Raw genomic sequence first — 27,907 nt, 5'->3', positions numbered from 1 at the left:
CGCTTAGCCCACGGCTGCTGAGCTGGGTGGGCATCGGCTTTGGGTTCAGTCTGCTTCTTTCTGGAGAGCCACTCAGAGGAAAGTGCTCCTCACTAGGGTGAGCTCTTTAGTCCTCCTGAAGGATCTCCGGATCTGACTATGGCTGCTCGCCAAGATCTGAGCCCCACTGAAGGGGACCCACCTGCAGACGAGTTCCCTACAAAAATACTGGAATACTTGCATGGCTTCTACATCTCCAAGGTAAAATATTCATACTTTAAATGTTAGGTTATTTTTATATACCTTAACCTGTAAACCTGAAATAAACACACAGGGGAATGCATTTTACGCTGTATGGCCAGAGCAGCGGAGGGGAGACATGGCAAAAACCCCTCCGGGTCTCCGCCATCCTTCTCCGCTCCTCCGTGTCCCACAGCATGATTTATTGAAAAGACAGGACGAAGAAGGCAGGGCCTTCTCGAGTTAGAGTTACAGTCACAACGCACACACACATCACATTTCAAACCTACTCCGTCAGGTGGAAAGCTGTTTAACATAGGGAGTGAAAAGAAGGTCGCATTTCCTTCATACCAACCCAGGTGCCTTCATTCAACAGAGAGTCTCCCATGGGAGAGTTACTGATAAATCAGACCAACCTGGTCTGAGGCGAGGTCAAGTCCTCCCTGTGGAGACTGATGGAGACTAGCAACAGGATGAACCTGCGTTTAATCATTCTTAATGAAGCACCAGATGTTTTAGCAGTCAAGACGTTAATATCAATTCAATAATAATATCAATTTTTACTTAACATTTACGTTCAGTGGCTTAAATTCATTAGCTTTTGCTCAAGCCGACCTAAAATGAGTTTCTGAAACCTTTTATCTAACTTTTGAAGCTCCTTTTAACATTTTGTGTAGAATTTTCTAGGGTTGCTTGATATTGTCGGCTGATGCTGGGATTAAACTGTATTATCATAGATGATCGGTATCGGCTTTTACTCGTTTAATGACACAAATTTTACACACATACAAATGATGCATCAAACTCTTCAGATACATCAAAACATGACAGATCCGAGGTTTAGTTTTTAGTTTAGCTTTTGAGACATTTTTGTTTTGGACAGGGGCGGACCTTGATATGTGCAACATGTGCGGCCAAACAGGGTGGCAGTCGGCATTTAATTTCCTTTCATTTTTTTAGCATCAACCAATACATGAACAAAACATAGAAATAGCATGTTCTTCATAATAATAATGGTGATGAGTGATGATAATAAACAACAAAGTTGTAGGTGTAATTTTTGTTCTTGTGCACGGGGGGGGGGGGGGGGGGGGGGGGCACAGAGGGTTCTCGCACAGGGTGCCATTTAGGCTAGCTCCGCCTCTGGTTTTGGACAACCAGCCAAATTCTGCACAGATAATGTTTAAGGTTATGAGCTATGTGATGGTTTTTTTTTCGTGTGTGTGTGCATAAATTGGGATCAGTTGAAGTTGGTATGCAAATTTAAAAGTTAGATCAATATTTCAGTGAAAAAGCTGATATTCATCATTCTTAGCATCTTCCTCACAAAACGAAGTTCTCCATGATTCCTGCTGGACCTCTCGACCTTTATGAGAGCTGAACCTGAACCTGTGCTCAAGTATCCATCAGTCATTTCAGAGTTATTTGATCATTTCAGCTTTCATTGGATTTACTTTTTGTCTGCAACATTGTTCTGTAACTGTGACGTAATTCTTCCCCACATCAATTATTTTGTCTCCCTGTGACCCAGACAGTGTTCACTGCCTGTGAACTGGGCGTGTTTGACGTGTTACTGGCCGCAGAGCGTCCCATGTCAGCGGAGGAGATCAGTCAGGCAGTGGGCGCCAGTCTGGACGGCACGCAGCGGCTGCTGGCTGCCTGCGGCGGCCTGCAGCTGCTCAACGTGCACCAAGATGGAGAACAAGGTCAGAACACAGAAGACTTTACAATTTACAACTAAAAAGATCATGACATCAAATTAACTTTCGTCACTCGAAGAAAATCTTTGTATCTTTATTTTATTGCCATGTCATGTACACTAACATTCGAATGGAAGTTTTATCTGCTCGTTTATGACAAAAATAAAAGGTCAACATCACTCTGCACCAATTAAATCACACTAAATGTGTCCATCTTCCTCCCACTGTCTCAGTGTTTTACAGCAACACGAATCAGGCTCGTGTCTACCTCACCAGCTCCAGTCCTCGCTCCCTCTACCACTGCACCCAGTACAGCTCCAAGACCATCTACCGCTGCTGGAACTATCTCACTGACGCTGTCAGGTTAGAGCTCTAAGCCCTAAAACTACATTTTAGTCAGTTTAACTTATCTGGCAGTTCAGTTTGTTTTCCTGACTTTTTTTTAAAGACCAAGTTCACTGAGAAACTTTTTTTTACTTGTTCTTTTTTAAGTACGATTTGTCACTCTGAGTTTAACATGCAGGCTAAATGTGAAAATAGCCTTCTACCCCGAATTCCTGCATTAGCTTCTGATAGAAATAATACGGAAGATGATTAGGGCGACTGAAAAAAAAATAATTAAAAAAACTTTATTCTCAGAATTCTAACTTTAGTAATCCTGAGAAAAAATGTCAGAATTCTGCAAAAGGATTCTATTTCTTTCCCTTTTAATTTTTCAGTGGCTCTAATCCTCATCCATAAAAGTAGACGAGGAAACGCTCAGATCAGAAAAAGCCACACATATTTGCGTCACCCATCTTGACTCACGACGGGGAAGACTGTTGTTGGTTTAGCGTCCAGGAAACATCAGAGAACGTCTCGGCCAGTTGAAGCTAACTGTTAGCATTAGCAACTCTACAACACAGCAGAACTCCTGTTTAACCCTAACACCCCCCAGTTGGGGACCTCTACAGTTTCAGGTCCCAAACATCTACAACTGTCCACATTCTCCAAACACAACTGAAACCACAAACAGCCCAGATGTGAAACAAGGCCATTTTAAACTGTAATGAATTAAGATGCAATGATATTTGAACTTTATTTTATAAGAGCATCTGACCTTCTCTGGTGTCTGCTGGGGGAAAAAACCATTGAACAAATGTAGTTGAGGACCCCTGGAATAAATAAAACAATTGGCTAAATTTCCTAAATGGAATTTGAACTCACAACCTCCATCCTGTCTGCACTTTCACACAGGGCAGCTCTTCTAAAATAAAGTTCAAGTATTATTTTATCTTAATGTATCAAAAACCAAAGTTTTCTTTGTTTACAATCTAAACTGTTTTGATTGTAGCTGTAGCTGTGCTCGGGGAATGCAAACAATCACTGACACTTGGGACATGAAACTCCAAAGGTCCCCAGTTGGGAGGCGCCAGGGCCCAAAGAAAAAAGGCCTAGGTCCTAAAGGGTTAAGGCTTGTTATTTGTGGAGGTAAAACGTCTATGTTGCAAGTAGTTGCGCTGCTGTTAGCCAATCAGAGGCGAGATGTCCGAATATCAGGAAACAATACTCCAAACCCAGTCCCAATACTCGCACTTCCACCCTTCAAATGTGCATTCCTGCCCATAGGTGTGAGTGCGTAGGGTATCCCGATTCTCAAGTGCAAAAGAGACTATGACCCTGTTGCACCCTTGATCCGCACTTCGCCCAAGTCCACATCGATGCGGACTTTGGGCAAGGGTATTACCCACAATCCATGGCCGGGTGGGAAGTTTGAGGAAAAGGTTGAGCAATGGCTCAAGTTCCTTTTGTGAAAATATGTATTTTCACATGAAAGAAGTTAATTTAAGATGATTAATTATATTTAATCATGCTCTGAATGTTTCAGACTAAGATTTAATTTTGACAACAATTAATTAAAATTTAGTCAAATAATTGAAAGTTGTTAATAAACAAACTTTTTTTTTAAAAGTATCACAAACAGCGACCGGCATCCTAGCATGCATCGTGTTCGATGACAGAATGATCCCTTTTTCAATTTGGCACATTTGTGTACGCGCTTGAAGCCTTACTGCACACTTTCTCCAAGTGCACTTCACAGAAGGGCATTTGGCGCAGTGGGAGTACTGGTTAGGGTTGCTCTGGCTCACTTCTACTTCCTGAAACAGGAGCACCAGAGCTTTTTTTCCACACAGCAAATTGATTTATTAAACCAGTGAACTTAATCTTTAAAGGAAAAATGTGTTATCTAAGCTAATGCACCAATATGTTATCTTGTTTACCTGAGACATGTGCTTTTAATTTGTAATTCAAAACAGTTATTGTGATATTTACTTTTTACCACAAAGGATTCACAAACAATATGTGTTTTCATGTTTGTGAGGTACTACTAATCCCACATAGCTGGAGTGATGTCTGAGTGACAGTTAAATCTACGCTTGAACACACAAATGTTGCTCTTTAGTGTAAAATTAAAACAAAAGTTAATTGCAGTATTTTCCTAATAAAAAAACTGCATAAAACAATTGACATTTATTGCATTGCATATTGTTTTCATGAAACATAAAGTGTCTTTGCTCCCCTTTTGCAGGGCTGCAGTGATACAGAGTTGAGAAATCTTGCCCATGAATAGCGAGGAGTCAACCACTAGTGGGCAGTGACGAGCTGTAAAACAAATGCAACTCAATAAAAGCAGACTTCAGCCCTTGATTTCTGTTTAAAAACCAAAAAAAGAAATAAAATCAAAAAAGTGAAACAGATAGTTTTATTTTTGTTTATTCCTTTCGGTTATGGATTCAAACGCTTTGTCGTTTTGTTTTCTTCTCAGAGAAGGAAGGAATCAGTATGAAAAGGCGTTTGGAGTCAGCTCAAAAGACCTGTTTCAAGCTATCTACAGGTGAGAAGCTGCAAGACTTCCCGACACAAACACGTGGAACACATTTATATTCCATCCCTGTCTCCCCGCGTGAGCCTGTCTGTCACGTTTCCCCTCTTCCCTCCTAAAAAAGAGGCTTGTTGGATTCATTAGAAGGCAGTAACTGTGAGATGGAGACAGCGGGAATAAGAGAAGCAGCTGGAGTAGGGATGTGAGGAAGCTCTTGGCAGAAAGGGAAGGAAACAAGTATGTCTGCCATTATCCTAAAGGTCTGGTGTGTTCATATCATCCAGTGCCCTCAGTTTTAACGCTTCACCGATCTGCTGATCAGCAGTTTTTAGGGGTCGTTACACACAAATGCACACACAAAATCACAATTTGTTTGCTAAAAGACTTTGATCTGCCTGCCTGAAGGCTTTAAAACAAACCCAAAGGACATAAACTTCCATCTAAAGTAGCAAAAATATGGAATATGGAGGGAAATCGGACAGAAATAGTAGCATAGGAGTACAGAATTACCATTTTATCCTCTGTTCTCTAAGTTTTTGATTACATTATTTCATTTTAATCCTGTAACATTCTTTATAGAAAGTGGTATGAAATATGCATGCAAAATGAGAATAAGTGAACAAACTGCACTGCAAATGCATCAATTTGCATTGCGGCGTTGCATTAAAATGAAAACACCATCCAAGAAGAGTTTCTCCACCTGTGCACAGCTGAGTTAACACGGAGAAGCAGTTGTTGCTCCCTGGTGATTTCCTCTGCGAGTCCCATGGATGAATTAGCGAGGAAAAACAAGCAGTGAAGTCATCGGCTGCATTCGTGGAGCTCTGCAGCAGGAGCGGGGTGATCCAAAGTCAGCCGGATGACTCCGGCTCCTGCTCACCCGTCACCATTTAACCGCTCATGCACTTGCACCTGAATTATTCACAGCCAGGTCTCTTTTGCAGCTTCAGTTATTAAACTTGGGACAGCAGAAAAGAGATGGAAAGAAAAATCATAGAATAAATAGAATTTTGGAATTTTGTTGGTTTTTCTTGCCCTTCGATGGACTGGCTCTCTGTCCAGGGTGTACCCCACCTGATTGCCCATTGACTGCTGGAGATAGGCACCGGCCCCCCCGCTACCCTAGGTGGACAAAGCGGGTCCAGACAATGGATGGATGGATGGATGGATGTTGGTTTTTCTAGATTTGGTGGGTGTTTGATTAAAACGAAAAAGCTCATAAGCTTTTGCTGTCATTTATTTTTTGCACATTACACACTTCTCTTAAAATCAAAGTTTCTGGCCACTTTTATAGTATTCTATGAGATCAGACATGTTCAGGAAGGGTGTGCGAATCCAGTCAGTCTGTTGTCTCATATCCTGAGACAGGAAGCAGCCAGAGTAGGTTGTATTTTTAACAGACAAACAATTAAAAGTTTAATTACTAAAGTCGTCAATTGAAGGATGTCTCAACTTCAATAATAAAAGAGCGTAAAACGAATAATATTCAGAGTTTATTTTGTATTTCAACATATTAGGATTTCTATTTTATCCACGGCTGCTGTGAAATGTAGTTTAGTTCTGGAAACACAACTTTCCCTTTTATCAATCAATCAATCAATCAATCAATCAATCAATCAATCAATCAAAGCTTTATTTATAAAGCGCCTTCCGCAGCCCTGTCAGGAAGCCCAAGGCGCTGAACATGGTACAGTAGAAGTACAAATATATTGAATAAATCAAAAATAAAAGCAATTCAAAAATAAAAGCAAATTAAATTACTAAATACAGAAAAAGGTGAAACATTCTAGTACAGGACAGATGGGTAAAACAAGAGATAGAGTGAACCAGTGAAAACTGTGAAAGAAATTCAACGTAAAAGAGGGTCGAATCAAACATATTCAGGAAACGCCAAGCGGAGGAGGTGTGTTTTTAGGCGACTCTTAAAGGCTGGCAGAGATGGGGACAGCCTAACTGAGGCTGGCAACTGGTTCCAGAGTGACGGTGCTAGGACTGAGAAAGCCCGGTCCCCACGTGTACGACACCTAGACCGAGGGACAGCTAGCAGGCCTTGGTCAGAGGAGCGCAGAGCGCGTGATGGGGAATGTCTGTTCAGGAGTGTGGCCAGATAGGGGGGAGCACCTCCCTGGAAGAAATGATAAACAAAGACGAGGATTTTGAATTGTGCACGATAGCAAACAGGAAGCCAGTACAGGGAGGCCAGAACCGGACTGATGTGGTCCCGTTTCCTGGTCCCAGTCAGGAACCTGGCTGCGCTGTTCTGCACAACCTGTAGGCGACGCAGTGATGACTGACACAACCCTGCATATAGAGAGTTGCAGTAATCAAGCCTAGAACTAACAAATGCATGCAGTACCCGCTCTAGGTGGGCTCTCGACAGCATAGGCTTGATATTTGCAAGGCGTCTCAGGTGATAGAAACTGGACTGGATCACTGAGTTGATGTTAGCCTCAAATGTAAGTCCAGCATCAATTTTCACTCCCAAACTGGTAACAACTGGTTTTGAGTAGGGAGAAAGAGGGCCAAGATCAGCATAACGACTTTATCTGTTGTTTTTAGTAGATGAAGGGTACAATAATAGCTTACTGCTTAAAGTCCCATTAGTTGTCACACACACAGGTGTGTGTGCGAAATTTGTTCTCCGTATTTGACCCATCCCCTGGAGGAGCGGTGAGCTGCAGACACAGCCGCACTCGGGAACTATTTGGTGGTTTAACCCCCCAATCCAACCTTAATGCTGAGTGTCAAGCAGGGAGGCATTGGGTCCCATTTTTTCAAAGTCTTTGGCATGACCCGACCAGGAATCGAACCCCTGATCTCCCAGTCTCAGGGCGGACACTCTACCACTAGACCACTGAGAAAGGTCCATAAAATTTAAAGTCCCATTGCTTTTGTGTGTTCACCTGTAATCTTGTTATAATTTTTCATCTTCCTTTTTTCTACGTGCTTGTGCCGTAGCAAGTGAATTTCCCTGTGGGATCAATAAAGTCTCTTCTATTTTATTCTATTGTAAATTCAGTGGTACTGCAAGGCACCCCAAGGGAACGGTGTTGTTGCCCGGCGCAGAACGTGAGATAGCCAGCGGTGCTGTCAAATGACAGGTTTGTCTCACTACTTTGGCGGGTCAGATTTCCAAAGATGCGGTACAAGACTCGTGGTGAACGTACATTTGTTCACGCGGCTCCGAAGCTTTGGATTAGCCTGCTACTCTGGGTTTGTTCGGCTACATTTATCGATTTGTTTAAATCTGGCCTCAAAACTCAACATCGCTTTTGGTTCTTGAGCCTATGGACAGGCCTAGCTGGTGTGATTTTTTTATGAGTCTTTATCATTTCATACTTTGTTCTCTTTTAAATAAAACATTTTTTTAAAAATATTTTTATGTTGTTTTTAGCACTTTTTGGTGTTGATTTTAGGGATGCACCAAGTTAACCGATACCAGGAACCGATACCAACACAGTTGCCTGAAAGTGGCTTCTCTGTAACTTGTCATTTCTGTTCACCAAATATTTTAGTTTTCTAACACATTCTATTAACATATTTTATTTTTCATTTACCTCACAGTCTTTTCCTGTTGAAAGCAGAGAAGAAAATAAAACTTGTATTCCAATTCATTGCATTTTTTTGTGTGGTAGAAGTATCGGCATCGGTAATTGGTATCAGCGAGTACTCAGATCCAAGTATTGTCTCGGTTTGGGAAAAAGTGCTATCGTTACATCCCTAGTTGATTTTACTAAAGTTTTTAGCCATTACCGCATATTTACTAAGTTCTTTTTCTACCTCTGGATTCGACAATTTTATCTTGTTTCCTTTTATTGTATGTCAAGCCCTTTGGCCAGCTGTCATGCTGTTGTTAAATGTGCTATATAAATAAATCTGGATAGGATTAGGATTGAAGTTTTTTTGGCCCTTTGGGGCCCCCTTTTGGCCTGAGTGCCTTGGGCAATTGCCGTCTTTGCCTGCCTAAGGGATCTCGTGTTGATATGCCTTGATGAGTCAAAGCGGTAGTTCTAATGATGTGAAATGATACAGTAATGAATATATTTGTTGTGCTTTTACATAAAATTGATGAACAAATGCTCGTCCCTTACTGTAGCACCAATTCAGGTTCAACTATAGTGTAGTATTAAATGCACTTTTAGAATAAAAATGAAAAGAAAACAGCTAAATAAGCTGGTTTGAGGGTTTTTCTGGTGTCTTGTACTCCAAAAGCATTCAGATTTAAGCTGACAATCCTCTGTTTGGACTCAGTCATTTTATCTTTTCACATCCAGTACAATCAGGGTCTGAAGCAAACAATAAGGCACTTTAAAATTTATGAAGTTAGTTTCAGTATCGTGACTGGGCGTTTAGCTAAAGTGAAGTTAAAAACTGTGTGTGTGTGTGTGTGTGTGTGTGTGTGTGTGTGTGTGTGTGTGTGTGTGTGTGTGTGTGTGTGTGTGTGCGTTGCCCTCATTGTGGTTCTGCTTGATAAGGTGGAGATTCCTCAGAGCAGCAGCGCTCACCACAGGCTCTTCTGTTCTGTCACACCCTGTCTGTCAAACACAACGCACACACACACACACACACACACACACACACACACACACACACACACACACACACACACACACACACACACACACACACACACACACACACACACACACACACACACACACACACACACACACACACGTGCCATGGCGCTGTTGGGATTTTCTATGTGAAGGGTGTGTGTTTTCATCACCCCCTAGGTAACACATTACAGGGAATGATAACGAGTCTTGTGCTGGGGCATAACCGGGAACAAAGATAGCAGAATATATTTTTGTCTCTGTGTGATTGTGTTTGTAGTTCTGATGAGGAAATGGTGAGATTTATGCAGATGATGAACTACATCTGGAACATCTGTGGCAAAGCCGTGGTCACGGCCTTTGATCTTTCACCTTTCAAGGACATTTGTGACCTTGGAGGTAAGTACTTCAGTGTCAAACTGTTCCCATGTGAACCGTGTGTGTGTGTGTGTGTGTGTGTGTGTGTGTGTGTGCTCTCAAGCTGACCACACAGGGGAGCTGTGGAGCCACCGAAAACAAAGCCATCTGTGTCCATTTGTGTCTTTCCCTGCTCCTCTGTGACTGTCTCAGTGTGGGTTTGTCTGGTCATGCTTATGCATGAACATCAATGCCCAAAAAGTGTGAGCAAAAAGCATTCAGGGGCCTGAAGGACACGACTGCAGTGTCCCACATAAACCATGTCTCACACAGCCGCTGTTGTCTGTCCACCTGCTGCTCACACTGTCTCTCTCTGTCGGTCAGACTCCAAAAACAAACGGATCAGGACTTTGCTGCAACGATGTTAGGAGTCACTATTAGGCTATGCCACAGTGTTTGTCACTTGGTCTGGTTAACATCTGACAGCGTTGATGTTGTATTTGAATGAGTGATTTCATCAACCTGCCTTCTGCTGATCTTTAACTGTTTTTATTCGCCCACCAGCAGATTGATAGAGCAGGTACGTCCAAATTGATAGTGTCAAGAGCTGAAATACATATTTTTTGCATCACGCCCCATGCCTTTTGGGCTTTAATTTGGCGTCTTTCTGCAGCATTTTATGTCAAAAGATTGTGACTGCTGCAGAAGAACAGTTGCAGCAGCCAAAAAAGGAAGTAAGAATCTGATTGGCTGCAAATTTTCCCCATAACAACGTTAATAGTGGATAAATGTATTCTGGATTTCAATAAAATGATTGCTTGTTTAAGTGCAGAAAGACACAAATAGGAAAAAAAATGGAGGTGAAAAAAATCAAACCTCTCTTCAGAAGATCATTGTTCAAGGCGGCCATGTTAGCTTTGAGTTTTGAATTATTTGTTGTATGTTTGCTTTTGCTACTTGTTGCTCTTTTGATTTTTTTTCTGCTGACCGCTGTTTGATGTGAAAGCGTTGATGTGTGTGTGTGTGTGTGTGTGTGTGTGTGTGTGTGTGTGTGTGTGTGTGTGTGTGTGTGTGTGTGCGTGTGTGTGTGTGTGTGTGTGTGTGTGAGTGACAGAGCGAGAGTTTTGTAACAATGCAGACACACGGAGCAGGTGAAGTAGGAGAAAAGAACACACACACACACACACACACACACACACACACACACACACACACACACACACACACACACACACACACACACACACACACACACACACACACACGCTCACTGGCCCAGCTGACTGGTTGTATAGGTTTGTCAGTGAGATCCTTTGATGCTCCTTCCTGCCTCACTGCAACACGCCAGCTCTGTCTTTCCTTCAATCCACTTTTCATTCAGTAACTAGCTGCCACTTTCTCTTTCATCCATGAAAATGATAATAATGTTGATGCACCAAGATTCAGATTTCTTCATGCATTCATTTTTTGCTATTAAATTTAATATTTGAATGCCTTATCACATCCAACTAAAGCACCTAGAAAGTACAAGATGTCCACAGTCACAGTCTAAGGCCCTGACCAGGTTCTGACTCACAGGTTAGATGTAGGTTGGGCAGGAAGTAAACGTTTAGAATACCGAAGAAGAAAAATAAGCAAAGGAAATGACTGCACATATGTAATTAGTATGCAGGTGTTAGTGTCTTGAATCTGGTGACAGAGTGAGGGGCAGCACAGCTTGTTAATGCTGCAGGAGGGTGAAGACTGACTCATGTAGTACTGAAGGGTTCTGCTGTAGAACAAGTAGCTTACCTTGATACTAGATTAAAGGGTGTCAAACCACAAAGCTGCAGAATTTATTGGACTGTTTTGTTTTCTTATCCATTTTTTGAGGAATTTGAAAAATATATTACTCCTAGAAATGAGAAAAAATGCAAATCACGCATGTTCTGTGTTTGTTTAAACTGTCTGTTTTTCAACTGTTTACCAAAACTCCAAAAATGTGTTTGATGTCAAAATCCAAAGAAGTATTTTATTTTTACATTCACTGGGGGACATTGACTCCGAGTGGGCCTTGTTCCACTCTGCGATTGTTGAGGCGGCTGTTGCGAGCTGTGGTCACAAGGTGGCCGGTGCCAGTCGTGGTGGCAACCCCCGTACCCGCTGGTGGACACCAGAGGTTCGGGAAGACGTCAGGCTGAAGAAGGAGGCCTACAGGTGTCACGTTCTGAGGATGTTAGGACCCAAATATGCAGTTACCCAGGATGACACGAGGCAGAGATGATGAAAAAGTAAAATTCTTTATTTTGAAGGCGGAACAAAAGTAAATCCAGGCAGCGAGCCAGAAGTCCAAAATTCCAGATAAGCTCTGGAGATCAAAAACTCTAGAAAGTCCAAGGGGCAAAGAACACTGGTAATCCAAACGAGACGAGACTGACAGAATAACAAACATTCAATGGACCGACAAGAACACAGAGACAGACAGGGCTTAAATACGCTGGGAGAAGTGATTAGGGAAAATGGGAGCAGGTGTGTGAAGTGAGAGCTGGAGGGAAGACAGGTGAACCTAATAATCAAAATGGGCAAACAGAAACAGAGGAGGGCCAAATAAACCTAAGAAACTCTAAGACACCAAAACTAAATCTAAAGGCTGCGGGAAGGACTAATACACACACACCAAGGCACTAATATATAAACGGGAAAGGGGAATGGACAAGCACACACACACACAGAACAACACACACACACACACACAAACACACAAACTGAGCAGGAGACTGGATCTCACACACACACGTTGAGCTGGGGACAAGGAAGCTGGGGACTACAAGGACACAGAATGTAAACGAGACCTGGAGGACCTGGGGAAGAATGAGATGACACAAAACCTGGGAGGACTAGACTTAAAGGACTATAAACATAAGACACTAAACTGACACGCAGAAAAAGGACACATGAGGGCGCCAAAGAGCTACAGCATAAGACACACAACAGGGATACAGACAAGGACACATGAGGGCGCTAAAGGGCTACAACACAAGGGGAGAACATGGAGTGGAGCACAAGAGGAGCTGGGGAACAAAGAGACACAAGAGGGAATCTAGAGAGGGATGGAGGACACCAGGAGACACATGGGGAAGACAGACGCAGACCATGACAGTACCCCCCCCTCTAAGGGCGGATACCAGACGACCATAAGACAGACAAACACCACAAGCAAAAGACAAGACCAAAACCAGACACGAAACAACCAGAGGGAGGGAGAGGAGGGAGCAAACAAAACACAACCCAAAAAGGGGCGGGCGAGGAGGGAACAGAAGAGTCTGGGGGGCCGGCGACGGGGAACCAGGAGCTGGGACTGTAGGAGTCTGGGGGGCCGGCGACGGGGAACCAGGAGCCTGGACTGTAGGAGTCTGGGGGGCCGGCGACGGGGAACCAGGAGCCTGGACTGTGTCAGCCTGGGGGGCCGGCGACGGGGAACCAGGAGCCTGGACTGTAGGAGTGTGGTGATAGGGGAAACTGGACCAAGACTAAGACTGAGAGGGAAAACTGGACCAAGACTAAGACTGAGAGGGGACACAGGACCAAGACTAAAACTAAGAGGGGACACAGGATCAAGACTAAGACTAAGAGGGGACACAGGATCAAGACTAAGACTAAGAGGGGACACAGGATCAAGACCAAGACTAAGAGGGGACACAGGATCACCACCGACAGGGGACACTGGACAAAGACCATGACTAAGAGGGGACACAGGACCACTACTAACAGGGGACTCTGGACAAAGACCACGACTACGAGGGGACACAGACTGGGGAACTTCAGACTGGGGAACTTGAGGGGACACAGACTGGGGAACTTCAGACTGGGGAACTTGAGGGGGCGTAGACTGGGGAACGTCAGACTGGGGAACTTGAGGGGATGTAGACTGGGGAACGTCAGCCTGGGGAACTTGAGGGGACGTAGACTGGGGAACGTCAGCCTGGGGAACTTGAGGGGACGTAGACTGGGGAACGTCAGCCTGGGGAACTTGAGGGGACGTAGACTGGGGAACTTCAGACTGGGGAACTTGAGGGGACATAGACTGGGGAACGTCAAACTGGGAGGCTTGAAGTGACTGGAAGGCTTGAGGTGACTGGAAGGCTAGAGACTGGGAGGCTTGAGGTGACTGGAAGGCTAGAGACTGGGAGGCTTGAGGTGACTGGAAGGCTAGAGACTGGGAGGCTTGAGGTGACTGGAAGGCTAGAGACTGGGAGGCTTGAGGTGACTGGAAGGCTTGAGGTGACTGGGAGGCTAGAGACTGGGAGGCTAGAGACTGGGAGGCTAGAGACTGGGAGGCTAGAGACTGGGAGGCTAGAGACTGGGAGGCTAGAGACTGGGAGGCTAGAGACTGGGAGGCTAGAGACTGGGAGGCTAGAGACTGGGAGGCTAGAGACTGGGAGGCTAGAGACTGGGAGGCTAGAGACTGGGAGGCTAGAGACTGGGAGGCTAGAGACTGGGAGGCTAGAGACTGGGAGGCTAGAGACTGGGAGGCTAGAGACTGGGAGGCTAGAGACTGGGAGGCTTGAGGTGACTGGAAGGCTAGAGACTGGGAGGCTTGTGACTCGGGAGGCTGGGAGACTTGAACACTCGAGATGGGAACACTTGAGGCTTGGGGAACTGGAACACGTGTGGGGAGACTTGAGACAGAGATGTCCGCTTCAGAGCAGGAGGGGGCGACGTCGGCTACAGAGCCGGGCGAGTCTGCTTCAGAGCCGGAGGGGGCGACGTCGGCTTCAGAGCCGGGCGCGTCTGCTTCAGAGCCAGAGGGGGCGACGTCGGCTTCAGAGCCGGGCGCGTCTGCTTCAGAGCCGGAGGGGGCGCCGTCTGCTTCAGAGCCGGAGGGGGCGCCGTCTGCTTCAGAGCCGGAGGGGGCGCCGTCTGCTTTGGGGCCCGGGGACGTGGGAGCACCGTCTGCTTCGGGGCCCGGGGACGTGGGAGCACCGTCTGCTTCGGGGCCCGGGGACGTGGGAGCGTCTGCTTCGGGGCCCGGGGACGTGGGAGCGTCTGCTTCGGGGCCCGGGGACGTGGGAGCGTCTGCTTCGGGGCCCGGGGACGTGGGAGCGTCTGCTTCGGGGCCCGGGGACGTGGGAGCGTCTGCTTCGGGGCTCGAGCCGGGTACGTCTGCTTCGGGGCTCGAGCCGGGTACGTCTGCTTCGGGGCTCGAGCCGGGTACGTCTGCTTCGGGGCTCGAGCCGGGTACGTCTGCTTCGGGGCTCGAGCCGGGTACGTCTGCTTCGGGGCTCGAGCCGGGTACGTCTGCTTCGGGGCTCGAGCCGGGTACGTCTGCTTCGGGGCTCGAGCCGGGTACGTCTGCTTCGGGGCTCGAGCCGGGTACGTCTGCTTCGGGGCTCGAGCCGGGTACGTCTGCTTCGGGGCTCGAGCCGGGTACGTCTGCTTCGGGGCTCGAGCCGGGTACGTCTGCTTCGGGGCTCGAGCCGGGTACGTCTGCTTCGGGGCTCGAGCCAGGTACGTCTGCTTCGGGGCTCGAGCCAGGTACGTCTGCTTCGGGGCTCGAGCCGGGTGGCGTCCGCTTCTGGACCACCGCTGAGGCGAGGTGCGATGCGTCCACCTGGACCACCGCTGAGGCGAGGTGCGATGCGTCCACCTGGACCACCGCTGAGGCGAGGTGCGATGCGTCCACCTGGACCACCGCTGAGGCGAGGTGCGATGCGTCCACCTGGACCACCGCTGAGGCGAGGTGCGATGCGTCCACCTGGACCACCGCTGAGGCGAGGTGCGATGCGTCCCCTTGGACCACCGCTGAGGCGAGGTGCGATGCGTCCCCTTGGACCACCGCTGAGGCGAGGTGCGATGCGTCCCCTTGGACCACCGCTGAGGCGAGGTGCGATGCGTCCCCTTGGACCACCGCTGAGGCGAGGTGCGATGCGTTCCCTTGGACCACCGCTGAGGTGAGGTGTGACTCAGACGCAGGTCTCCGAGTAGGGGCCTCTGAGATAGGCGGCTCCACTCTGGCCTCAGTAGAGTGCTGGTGATGGCGTTGTCGTCTACGATGAGCACGACTCCTAGGAGGTGCGGGGGTGACTTCAACAGGTGCGGAGGAAGTGATACAGCCCACCGGAGATGAAGTGGTGGCGCTGTCAGAACCTGGTGAGGGTGTGGTGGTGTACTCCATCTGAGAAACTGAGGTGGCATCAACATGCATAGGAGAGATTGAAATGAATCCGGTTCTGATGGTCTGAGATGGGGAGTTGATGCAGTCCGGATCAGGTGAGGGTGTGGCGGTGTGACACATCGGAGAGGAAGTGGTGGCCCTGTCAGGACCTGGTGAGGGTGTGGCGGTGTGACCCATCTGAGATGCTGAGGTGGCATCAGCGACTGGTGGAGGAGGATCTCGGCCAAAAGTGCGGAGGAGCAATGCAGCAAAGTCCCAAAAAGACACAGCCTTAAGATCCTCTATGTCGAACCGGTCAGCAACCCACCGCATGGCTTTACCCCTCAACCAGAGCACCATATACGACACCTTGTTGAACTCTGAAGATTCCAAGTCCAAACAACGGGCACAGTCCCGAATGAAACCCATACAAAGGTCTGGATCACCGTCATAATAGAACATCTCCTGTGTACCTGGAGTTCCTGCTGGGTCCTGTTCTGGTCGGTCCATTCTGTCACGTTCTGAGGATGTTAGGACCCAAATATGCAGTTACCCAGGATGACACGAGGCAGAGATGATGAAAAAGTAAAATTCTTTATTTTGAAGGCGGAACAAAAGTAAATCCAGGCAGCGAGCCAGAAGTCCAAAATTCCAGATAAGCTCTGGAGATCAAAAACTCTAGAAAGTCCAAGGGGCAAAGAACACTGGTAATCCAAACGAGACGAGACTGACAGAATAACAAACATTCAATGGACCGACAAGAACACAGAGACAGACAGGGCTTAAATACGCTGGGAGAAGTGATTAGGGAAAATGGGAGCAGGTGTGTGAAGTGAGAGCTGGAGGGAAGACAGGTGAACCTAATAATCAAAATGGGCAAACAGAAACAGAGGAGGGCCAAATAAACCTAAGAAACTCTAAGACACCAAAACTAAATCTAAAGGCTGCGGGAAGGACTAATACACACACACCAAGGCACTAATATATAAACGGGAAAGGGGAATGGACAAGCACACACACACACAGAACAACACACACACACACACACAAACACACAAACTGAGCAGGAGACTGGATCTCACACACACACGTTGAGCTGGGGACAAGGAAGCTGGGGACTACAAGGACACAGAATGTAAACGAGACCTGGAGGACCTGGGGAAGAATGAGATGACACAAAACCTGGGAGGACTAGACTTAAAGGACTATAAACATAAGACACTAAACTGACACGCAGAAAAAGGACACATGAGGGCGCCAAAGAGCTACAGCATAAGACACACAACAGGGATACAGACAAGGACACATGAGGGCGCTAAAGGGCTACAACACAAGGGGAGAACATGGAGTGGAGCACAAGAGGAGCTGGGGAACAAAGAGACACAAGAGGGAATCTAGAGAGGGATGGAGGACACCAGGAGACACATGGGGAAGACAGACGCAGACCATGACAACAGGGCGTGGCTGGTCTGTGGGTCTCCGGAGGCAGCAGACAGGTACTGGATATCCAAGCGGGGTGCAGCAGTGGCAGTTGCTGAGGCAAAATCTCAGGCGTGGGAGGAGTTTGGTGAGGCCATGGAGAAAGACTATCGATCGGCGCCAAAGAAGTTCTGGCAAACTGTCCGGCGCCTCAGGAGAGGAAGGCAGCAACTCACTCACACTGTTTACAGTGGGGATGGGGGGCTGCTGACGTCAACTGGGGCTATAGTGTGATGGTGGAAGGAATACTTTGAGGAGCTCCTCAATCCCACCTACGCGCATTCCGAGGAGGAACCAGAGCCGGGAGACCTGGGGATGGACTGTCCAATCTCGGGGGCAGAAGTTGCTGAGGTAGTCAAACAACTACACAGCGGTGGAGCCCCGGGGGCGGATGGGGTTCATCCTGGGTATCTCAAGGCTATGGATGTTGTAGGGCTGTCATGGTTGACACGTCTCTGCAACATTGCGTGGTCATCGGGTGCAGTTCCTGTGGAGTGGCAGACCGGAGTGGTGGTCCCCATCTTTAAGAAGGGTGACCTGAGGGTGTGTTCCAGTTATAGGGGGATCACACTCCTCAGCCTCCCTGGAAAGGTCTACTCCAAGGTACTGGAGAGGAGGGTCCGATCGATAGTTGAATCTCAGATTGAGGAGGAGCAATGTGGTTTTCGTCCTGGCCGTGGAACTGTGGACCAGCTCTATACCCTTGCAAGGGTGATGGAGGGGGCATGGGAGTTTGCCCAACCAATCCACATGTGTTTTGTGGATTTGGAGAAGGCTTATGACCGTGTCCCCAGGGGCACCCTGTGGGGGACGCTCCAGGAGTATAGGGTGGGTGGCTTTCTGTTAAGGGCCATTCAGTCCCTTTACCAGAGGAGCGTGAGTTTGGTCCGCATAGCCGGTAGTAAGTCGGACCTGTTCCCGGTGAGGGTTGGACTCCGCCAGGGCTGCCCTTTGTCACCGGTTCTGTTCATTACCTTTATGGACAGAGTTTCTAGGCGCAGCCGTGTTGTGGAGTGTGTCGAGTTTGGTGGCAGGAGAATCTTGTCTCTGCTTTTTGCAGATGATGTGGTCCTCCTAGCTTCATCCAGCTCTGACCTTCAGCTCTTGCTGGGTAGGTTCGCGGCCGAGTGTGAAGCGGCTGGGATGAGGATCAGCACCTCCAAATCTGAGACCATGGTTCTCGACCGGAAAAGGGTGGCTTGCCAACTCCGGGTCGGGGGAGAGGTCCTACCTCAAGTAGAGGAGTTTAAGTATCTTGGGGTCTTGTTCACGAGTGAGGGTAGGAGGGATCGTGAGATCGACAGGCAGATTGGTTCGGCGTCTGCAGTGATGCGGACGCTGAGCCGATCTGTCGTGGTGAAGAGGGAGCTGAGCCAGAAAGCCAGGCTCTCGATTTACCGGTCGATCTACGTCCCAATCCTCACCTATGGTCATGAGCTTTGGGTAATGACAGAAAGAACGAGATCGCGTATACAAGCGGCCGAAATGAGTTTCCTCCGTAGGGTGGCCGGGCCCAGCCTTAGAGATAGGGTGAGGAGCTCGGACATTCGGGAGGGACTCGGAGTAGAACCGCTGCTCCTCCGGATCGAAAGGAGCCAGTTGAGGTGGTTTGGGCATCTGGTCAGGATGCCTCCTGGACGCCTCCCCGGGGAGGTGTTTCGGGCATGTCCTGCTGGCAGGAGGCCCCCGGGTCGACCCAGGACACGTTGGAGAGGTTACATCTCCAATCTGGTCCGGGAACGCCTTGGGGTCCTGCCGGAGGAGCTGGTTGAGGTGGCTGGGGAGAGGACGGTCTGGAGCTCCATAGTTGGGATGCTGCCCCCACAACCCGGACCTGGATAAGTGGAGGAAGACGACAACATTCACAGGATGTAGTCTTAAAGGTGCAAAGTGTAAGCATAAGTGCCATCTAGTGGTCAGACTGGAGATTGCGGCATTTTCAAAAGCTGTCTTATAAATTAAACTGATTTAATTTATTTAAAATATTACAAAAAGAAAATAAAGAAGGGAAAGAAGAAATTAGTCAGTTAAAAATTTAGCTATTTTTTATTAAGGATTTTTTTGGGTTAATTTGTTCAAATTTGTGCAGCTGAGTTTTTCAGTAACAAAAAAGTGCAAAAAAATTAACTGTAAAATATTTCAATATAATTTTTCATGTTTCCACTTTTGTTCTAAAACATTACAACGCCGCAAGAAAGAAGACTTTCAAATGGATCACATGGTTTTGTGTTCTATTGTTGAGGGTTAAATCATGTTTTCATTTCACGTGTCTTTTCCTTATCTTCAATTATCTCTGCTTTACTAATATTAATGTTGGCTGAACTGAAACCCCAAAGTGACAAAATTCAAGTGAATATAAATCATGTCATTAAACAAGAGGTTTCTGCTTGAACGCACCTGTTCGCCTCTATGTTGTGTGCTGTATGTAAAAGACTCATTACCTTGTCACTGAAGGGTATGCTGCATAACTAAAAGTAATTATCTCTGTCTGTCCAGGCTGTACTGGTGCATTAGCCAAGCACTTCACGTCAGCCTACCCAGAGTGCAATGTGACAATCTTTGACCTCCCTAAGGTGGCGTGTACGGCGCGCCAACACTTTGTTAACGAGGCTGACCAGAGGATACGTTTCCACGAGGGTAAGATCACTACAACGGTGTTTGATCGCTTGACACTTGTAGTCATTTAAACCTGTTTGAAGGAAGTAGTTCCAAAACACGAGAACACATCAGTAAAAAAGGTGATTAATTAAGTGCGCCAATGGATTTTGTTGGAATAAATGATTGTATTTTTAGTAGAAGTTTTGTTCATTGCTGATCACAACACAAATCGTGTTTTAGCATGGCATTATGTTTATGTATTTAGCAGACGCTTTTGTCCAAAGCGACTTACAAGTTATAATCTGCATGTTGCCCTTGAGGCTAACAACAACAACAACAAACAATTTCCAGTCAGTCATAGGTGGCAGTGAGGCAGCATGATGAATCATGGAGAGGAGGGAACAAGGAGAGGACAGTAGAGGGGGCACGGGTGCAGGGAGGGTGCTAGTTTAGAAGATGCTCTCTGAAGAGCAGGGTCTTCAGGAGTTTCGTAAAAGTCGAAAAGGAAGCCCCTGTTCTTGTAGTGCTTGGTAGGTCATTCCACATTTGTGGAACGATGCATGAGAAGAGTCTGGATTGTCCTGAGCGTGGTGTAGGCACTGCTAGCCGACGATCCTGTGATGACCGGAGCGGCCGGGCCGAGACGTAAGCCTTTGCAAGAGGATTCAGGTAGATGGGAGCCGTACCATCTCGGACTGTATGCTAGTGTTAGCAATTTGAATTTGATGTGTTCTGCTAGCGGTAGCTAGTGGAGCTCAATGAACAGAGGGGTGACGTGTGCTCTTTTTGGCTGATTGAAGACCAGACGCACCGCTGCGTTCTGGACCATTTGAAGAGGTCTCACAGTACAACCTGGAAGACCAGTTAGAAGGGCATTGCAGTAATCGAGGAGGGAGATGACCGTAGATTGCACCAGTAGCTGGGTGGCATGTTGTGTTAGGTATGGTCTGATCTTTCGTATGTTATACAGCGTAAAGCGGCATGAACGAGCAACAGAGGCAACATGATCTTTAAAGGTCAGGTGTTCATCAATCACAACACACAGATTTCGAACTGCCTTTGAAGGAGCCAGAGATAGGAAGTCATTTTGGAATGAGATATTGCGCTGTTTGGATGGTTTTGCTGGGATGACGAGTAGTTCAGTTTTAGAGAGGTTGAGTTGGAGATGGTGGGATTTCATCCATTTTGATATGTCAGAGAGACAGTTTGATATTCGTGCAGAGAGAGTGTGGTCGTCTGGTGGAAATGACAGATAGAGTAGAGCCCTGCAGTGAAGCCCTAGGCCCTTGGGTTGGCCCGGCCCTCGGGCCAACGACTGTGTAATTACCTCGGACACGGGCCGGGCGCCTTTATTTTTAATCGAATTCATTAAAAAAAACTGAAACACAAATGCAGCAGCACCTGCCTGCTTCTCACACACCGGCACCAGTTAGCTCAGTATGGTTTATAAATGCGCCCATATAAATGAATTCTCAAACTGCTGATTGAAACATGTGCCCCTATTCTAATATGCCATTTTATGTCCACTTTGATATGTCAGAAACCATTCATTTATTCTCATGAAAATGGCAGCATTCTATTAATCTGTGAATAAATTCGCTCTACAGTTAAAAAAATGCAGCATTCATTGCTGGGTTTTTTTCTAACTGGAGAGCGCATTTTCTGAGCGGCAGAAGAAATTTACAAACACTATAATAATTGGGGGCGTTCATTTAATCTGCCGCTCTGAAAATGTGCTCTGCAATTAGAAAATTAGAATGCTGCTTTTTTTTCCTAATTGCACAAGGGCGCATTTTCAGAGCAGATTAAACTTACAAACGCATCCAATTAATATAGTGTCCGTAAATTACATCTGCCACTCAAAAAATACGCTCTGTTAGAAAAAAAGCTGTTAGAAAAAAAGCTGTTGAATGCTGTTTTTCTTTCTTTTCTATTTATTTTATGCTGAACGCTTCTCACAGATAATTAGAATGCTGAGCATTGTATCACGCTAAAACATTATGAAAGTTTAAAAAAAAAAGTCGGGCTCGGGTCGGGCCAGAGAATCCTGAAAACCTTTTCGGACCGGGTCGGGCTGGGGCTCCACCCCCTCGGGCCGGGCCAGACACGGGCTCAGATTTTACGCCCGTGCAGGGCTCTAAGATAGAGCTGGGTGTCGTCTGCATAGCAGTGGTAGGAGAAGCCATGTGATCGAATGATCTCACCCAGTGAGGTGGCGTGTATGGCAAAGAGAAGAGGTCCTAGTACAGAGCCCTGGGGGACTCCTGTGTCAAGTTGGTGCACGGTGGAGGATTGTCCAAGCCAAGATACACTGAATGATCATCCTGTGAGGTACGATTCAAACCAGGCGTGTGCTTTCTCTGTGATGCCCGTGCTAGAGAGTGTGGACAAAAGGAAGCCATGGTTGACAGTGTCAAATGCAGCCGATAAGTCGAGCAGGATAAGCTCTGAGGGTTTGGCAGTCGTTGTAGCTTCTTTTAAGGATTCCGTCACTGCTAACAGAGCAGTTTCAGTGGAGTGGCCCTTTTTGAACCCAGATGGGTAAGGGTAAAGCAGACAGTTTTGTGAGAGGTATTCTGTAATCTGCTTGAAAGCCACCCTTTCAATGATTTTGGACAGAAAAGGGCGGAGAGAGATAGGTCGGTAGTTCTCCACATGATTTGGAGGAAGAGATGGGGTTTTTTTTAGCAGCGGTTTAACCTGAGCATGCTTGAGAGAGGTGGGAAATGTACCGGATGTCAGTGAAGCGTTGATCACATGTGTGACTGCTGTGGCTACTGTAGGAGCAATAGCTTGGAGCAGCTTAGTCGGAATGGGGTCGAGTGGGCATGTAGTAGGGTGGCTGCACATGAAAAGCTTGAACACACAGTTCTCAGTGAGAGGGGAAAAAGAGGAAAATGAAGCAGTAGGGCTTGAGATAGTTGGGCTAGAAGGAGTTTGTGGTAGCAAATGTTCGAGAGTGGCCAGTTGAGTAAACTGTTTGCTTATAGCTGCCACTTTGTCAGTGAAGAAATAGGCAAAGTTGTCAGCTGATAGATTGTTGGTAGGAGGTGGAGACGGAGGGTTGAGCAGAGTTTTGAATGTTGAAAATAGTTTCTGAGAGTCAGTAGAGCTGAGAATTTTGTCAGTGTAGAAAGCTTTCTTTGCATCAGTGATGCTGGCAGAGAATGAGGACAGTAATTCATGAAATTTCAGTTGATCACCAGGATCTTTTGTTTTGCGCCATTTCCGTTCCGCAGCTCTAAGATTGGCGCGTAGAGACCAGAGGGTATCATTTAGCCAAGGGTGCGACTGAGAGGATCTAGCAGGTCTAGTGTCTAAAGGGCACAAGTTGTTAAGACAAGAGCAGAGTGTGGAGCAGAGTGACTCAGTGGCTTCATTCACTTCATAAGCAGAGAATGTGCTGGGAGATGGAAGAGTGGAGGCAACAAGAGGAGAAGTGGTTGGGTGCCAGATTACTGAGGTTGCGGCGGACTGAGACCATTGGGGAGGAAGCAGTGGACCTCCCTTGTAGAGTCATGCTGAAATGGATGAAGTAATGATCGGAAAGATGCAGCGGTGTGACAGAGATTGTGTCCATGGCACAGTGTCTGGTGAAAATGAGGTCAAGTGCTTTTCCAGCTTTGTGAGTTGGAGGACTTTGTACTAGTTTAGATCGAATGATGACATTAGTGACAGGAAGCCTGATGAGCTGGGATTGTCCAGGTGAATATTCATGTCTCCAAGGACCATTGTGGGACAGTTGTGCTCAGGAATGGAAGAGAGCAGGGTGTCGAGTTCATCAAGAAAGTCTCTGAGGTGACCCGGTTGGCGATATATGACAACCAAAAAGAATTTCTTTGCTACAGTTACCTGGATGGTATGGTATTCAAAGGAGTTGTTTTTAGTGATGGGTAGCAACTGACTGTATATCCATTTGTTGGAAATTAACATGCCCGTTCCACCACGTCGGCCAAATGCACGTGAAGTGTGGGAGAAAGTGTGGTTAACTGAGAGAGCAGATGGGGTAGCATTGTCACATGGTTTGATCCAGGTCTCAGTGAGAGCCAGTGCATCGAGTGACAGGTGGTTTGCGGTAATGAAGTCTGGTTTTTGTTTACAGCTGATTGGCAGTTCCACAGTCCCATAGACAGGTGCGTGTCTTCGGAGGGAGTTGGTTTTAGCGAGCAGAGGTTATGAAGGTTGCGAAAGCGGTTTGCTGTGTGTGACCTTCCTCTGAAGCCAGTGATCACAGGTATAGGATAATGGCACATTTTGCAAGGTGTCGATGGAGCAGCATCTGGGTCGAGTTTGTTTGCTCTGTGGACACGCGCAGGTAGACACGTATGTCTTCACCCCAGAGTGTCTTCACACTGGAGGGGCTGAAACACAAGGGCTCACGCTTCCGCTGATGCTTCAGTTATGCCACCAAACTTATGCTGTGCTACTGGACAACAGGATTACCCACAGATGAGCTTCCTTCTCTTTCCCAATGGAAGGTAGTGCAAAGCAAAAGTTTAAGAAGACAAAAACAAGCACTAACAGACACTCAAGGCCCTTCGGTGCAGATTCAAGTCTGTTTGAAAGTGCTTGCAGTTGCTTTTTAAGCTTTGCTTCAGGTGAGAGGACAGCCCACCTAGATCACCTGATGATTGTTTTCAGGGAGGGGAGAAACAGCTCATTCACAGCCCTGATTGCATTATTAGACATTCTCATTTTTAATTACAGCTAAAATAAACAACTACATATTAGCTTAAGAAATAGGGATTGCAGGAATAAATTAACTATTTAACTAATTGCAGAAGGAATTTGCAAAACAAATACTATGTAGTTTATTTAGACTTATTGGATTTTGATAAATTCCCTATCACTTTCTATTTATTTCCAGCTGTCTTACAGAGAAGGTAAAAACATGGATTCGGTTTGAAAGCTTGAAGGATTTTATGTCCTTTGGACAAATCCAACTGGCATTTCCATCAAAAACACATTATGCTGGTAGATGTCATGCTGTGTAGATGTTTTCGTAAGATTTATTAATTATGAAGTTTTTAATTGTCTTAAGCGTTGTCCTTTAAAGGGGACATATTAAGACTTTTTTAGTTATTATATTCTTATGGTCGATACAAAACATGTTCATGAAGTTCTTTGCACCAAACCCATCTCACATGAAACAATTTCAGCCGTTTTATTTTTGACGGTTTCAGCACCTTCCACAATGATTAGTGTCAGGGCTCTGTTACTTTAAGAAAACATGCTGGAGCTGGCCACACCCACCCATCCCTCGCTCAAGCTGCTATAAGCTGAGAAGCTCTGATATGCAGGAGCGGTTTGGAGGAGAGCCTCTGCTCCTCCAGCAGCCATTCTCTCTTGCACGAGAGAGGTAGTTCTATGCTACTTTCCCCAATTGTGACATCAAAAACAGGGACTTTTTGAAACAACTTGTTTTAAGCACATAATTCCTAAAACCAACAATTGACAGAGAACAGGCGGATGGTTTTTTTTCATGTTTGGAGTGTTTATAGAGGCAGTAGAGACCCACAAAGTTGCAGAAAATGATACAAAATATTAGTTTTGCTAAATATCTCCCCTTTAAGAGTTTGATCAAACAGCAAAATTTGGATAAAACATAAATATTGGGCTCCAGATGCTCTCTATAATTAATCTTGTAAAGGGATTCAATCACTTTTACATTTTCATTTGCATCACGTCTGTTTGCATGTTCTAAATAAAGCAATGTATCCATAATCTTGAGCACAAAAACACGTGTTTGATAAAATCAGCACTTAATTAAATTTTTCCACTGAGTGAATTCTGCTGGACCGAGATCGTTGAGTACAAAACTGTCCATTTGTACTCAACACTTCCTTTGCCGTGCTGCCTCTGCAGCAGCTGATGTGAGAAAAAGGCTCCCAGCAGCAGGTAATCTCAAAAACCTGCAGTGAACGTCAATTCCTGCCTCTCCTGCTGTTCACATGCAACGGGTGCTGCAACGTGGCCGTTTTAAAGCGTCTGTGTGTTTTTCTAGTTTATACTTCTGAACATAAAAAAAACAGAAACAAAAAAATACGCTCAAATTTAAATTTGGGGGTTTAGCGAAAGACCGGCTACTGAATGCATTTATTCCAATAAACTAGATCAGCACTGAATGTTTGACAGAGGCTGGAAATTCGCTGTAATCAATGTGGGTCACGTGGTGCGTTTAGAGTAATTTGATTGCAACACACAGCATCCATTTGTGGTAATTACGTTTTAGCGTGTAAAACCATTAATCGAGACGTGTCATTAGTTGAAGGCTTGTCAACAGAAGTAATAATTACATGAAATAGTTAAATCTGATAAAGTTAAGGCTGCGAACCATGTTAAGGCAGAGAAACATCAGGTTACACTCACAACAACACACCCTTTTAAATAACGGGTCAGTTGTTTCTACTGAACATCACATTCCTTTTTAGGATCTGCCTGAAGGAGAATTAAAAAAAATATACAGAAATTTATTCTACTGGAATTTTTTTCATGGTATTCATGCAATTTCTAAGACATTTTGCACTTTTGTTTGTGTTTACTTCAGGGGACTTCTTCAAAGACCCTCTCCCAGCGGCTGACCTCTATATGCTTGCAAGGATCCTCCATGACTGGACAGATGAACGCTGCATAGAGCTGCTCTCTAGAATCTATAAAGCCTGCAAACCAGGTGTGTGTGTGTGTGTGTGTGTGTGTGTGTGTGTGTGTGTGTGTGTGTTTGTCTGTGTGTGTGTATGTTTGAGGTTTTTCCTTCCTTCTGCTAAAATCAGCTGGCAGATTGTATCCCACAATGCAGCTGATCCCAGTGAGTTTGTCTTTCTGGCTTTGATCAAAGTCAGACCGACAGACACAAAACCAACAGATAACATCAATGGAGGAGAGAAGATGAAACAAACTGATGCAGAATGCAGAGATGCCCATTTATACTAAGCAGCAACTAACATTTAAATGATCCCAAACTCATTGTGCTGCATAATCAAAAACAGTTATTACAGATTAGATTAAACATTCACATAAGAATTTTTCATTGGAATCAAACTGACTGAGTGAGGTAGCAAGCTGAGCTATGTTTGAAAAAATAAAATTGAAAAAAAGTGTTTTTGTTGTTCCTTCTGAAGGAGGCAGTGTGCTGCTGGTGGAGGCGCTGCTTAATGAGGATGGTTCTGGCCCTCTGACGGTTCAGCTCTACTCCCTCAACATGCTGGTGCAGGCGGAGGGCAGAGAGAGGACAGCCGCTCAGTACACCACTCTGCTGGCTGGTGCTGGTTTCACCAACATCCAGCACCGCCTCACTGGAAGGCTCTATGATGTTGTTCTGGGTCACAAAGACGAAGCAAAATAGACGATGCATTCTATTGTTTTGGATATCATAATAAAATACCATATGTACATAATGTGTGTGGGATCTGTTCTTAACTGCAGCATTGAGCATCCTGAGCTGCTTTTGTTAGACAAACACTCACTCACTAGCTAACTCCACTTACTTCACATACAATGACACAATTTACAAACAACTGGAAGGCTTCGCCATGGGTAACCCGTTATCAGCCACCCTGTGTGAGTTTTTCATGGAAGACCTAGAACAAAAAGCCATAGCCACCGCCCCCTCCCCCAAACTGCCAAATAAAATTATGGAAACACTACGTAGACGACATACTGGAAATCATACAAAAAGGACAAACAGAAACACTAACACAACACTTGAATAACATTGATGACACAGGCAACATAAAGTTCACATATGAGTCAGAAACAGAAGGCAGTATAGCATTTATGGACATGAAAATAAGCAGGCAGACCGACGGGACCCTAAACATAAACACATATAATAATAATAATACATTTTATTTCAACAGCGCCTTTCTGAACACTCAAGGACACTTTACAGACAGCAATAAAATACAGAACAATAAAAGATTAAACAGCATAAAACAGACAGATTGGAGCAAAGAGAGTAACTATTGGAATGCTAGACGGAACAGGTGGGTTTTGAGTCTGGTTT

At 46.0% G+C, this 27,907-nt stretch overlaps 1 protein-coding gene across 1 annotated transcript; it reads left to right on the top strand.

Moving 5' to 3' along the window:
• Positions 1-28: 28 nt before the first annotated feature.
• asmt (acetylserotonin O-methyltransferase) lies at positions 29-27,320 on the top strand. Its single transcript, XM_015966702.3, has 8 exons — positions 29-240; positions 1,751-1,925; positions 2,153-2,282; positions 4,726-4,794; positions 9,619-9,737; positions 19,804-19,944; positions 26,453-26,575; positions 27,024-27,320. The coding sequence occupies exons 1-8, from the start codon at positions 139-141 to the stop codon at positions 27,245-27,247; spliced, it is 1,083 nt and encodes a 360-aa protein (XP_015822188.1). The 5' UTR covers positions 29-138; the 3' UTR covers positions 27,248-27,320.
• Positions 27,321-27,907: the final 587 nt, after the last annotated feature.

The sequence above is a fragment of the Nothobranchius furzeri genome, chromosome 14, assembly GCF_043380555.1.
Source record: "Nothobranchius furzeri strain GRZ-AD chromosome 14, NfurGRZ-RIMD1, whole genome shotgun sequence".
NCBI lineage: Eukaryota > Metazoa > Chordata > Actinopteri > Cyprinodontiformes > Nothobranchiidae > Nothobranchius > Nothobranchius furzeri.
The sequence above is the reverse complement of the archived record's forward strand: the minus strand, read 5'-3'. Positions and strand labels throughout refer to the sequence as shown.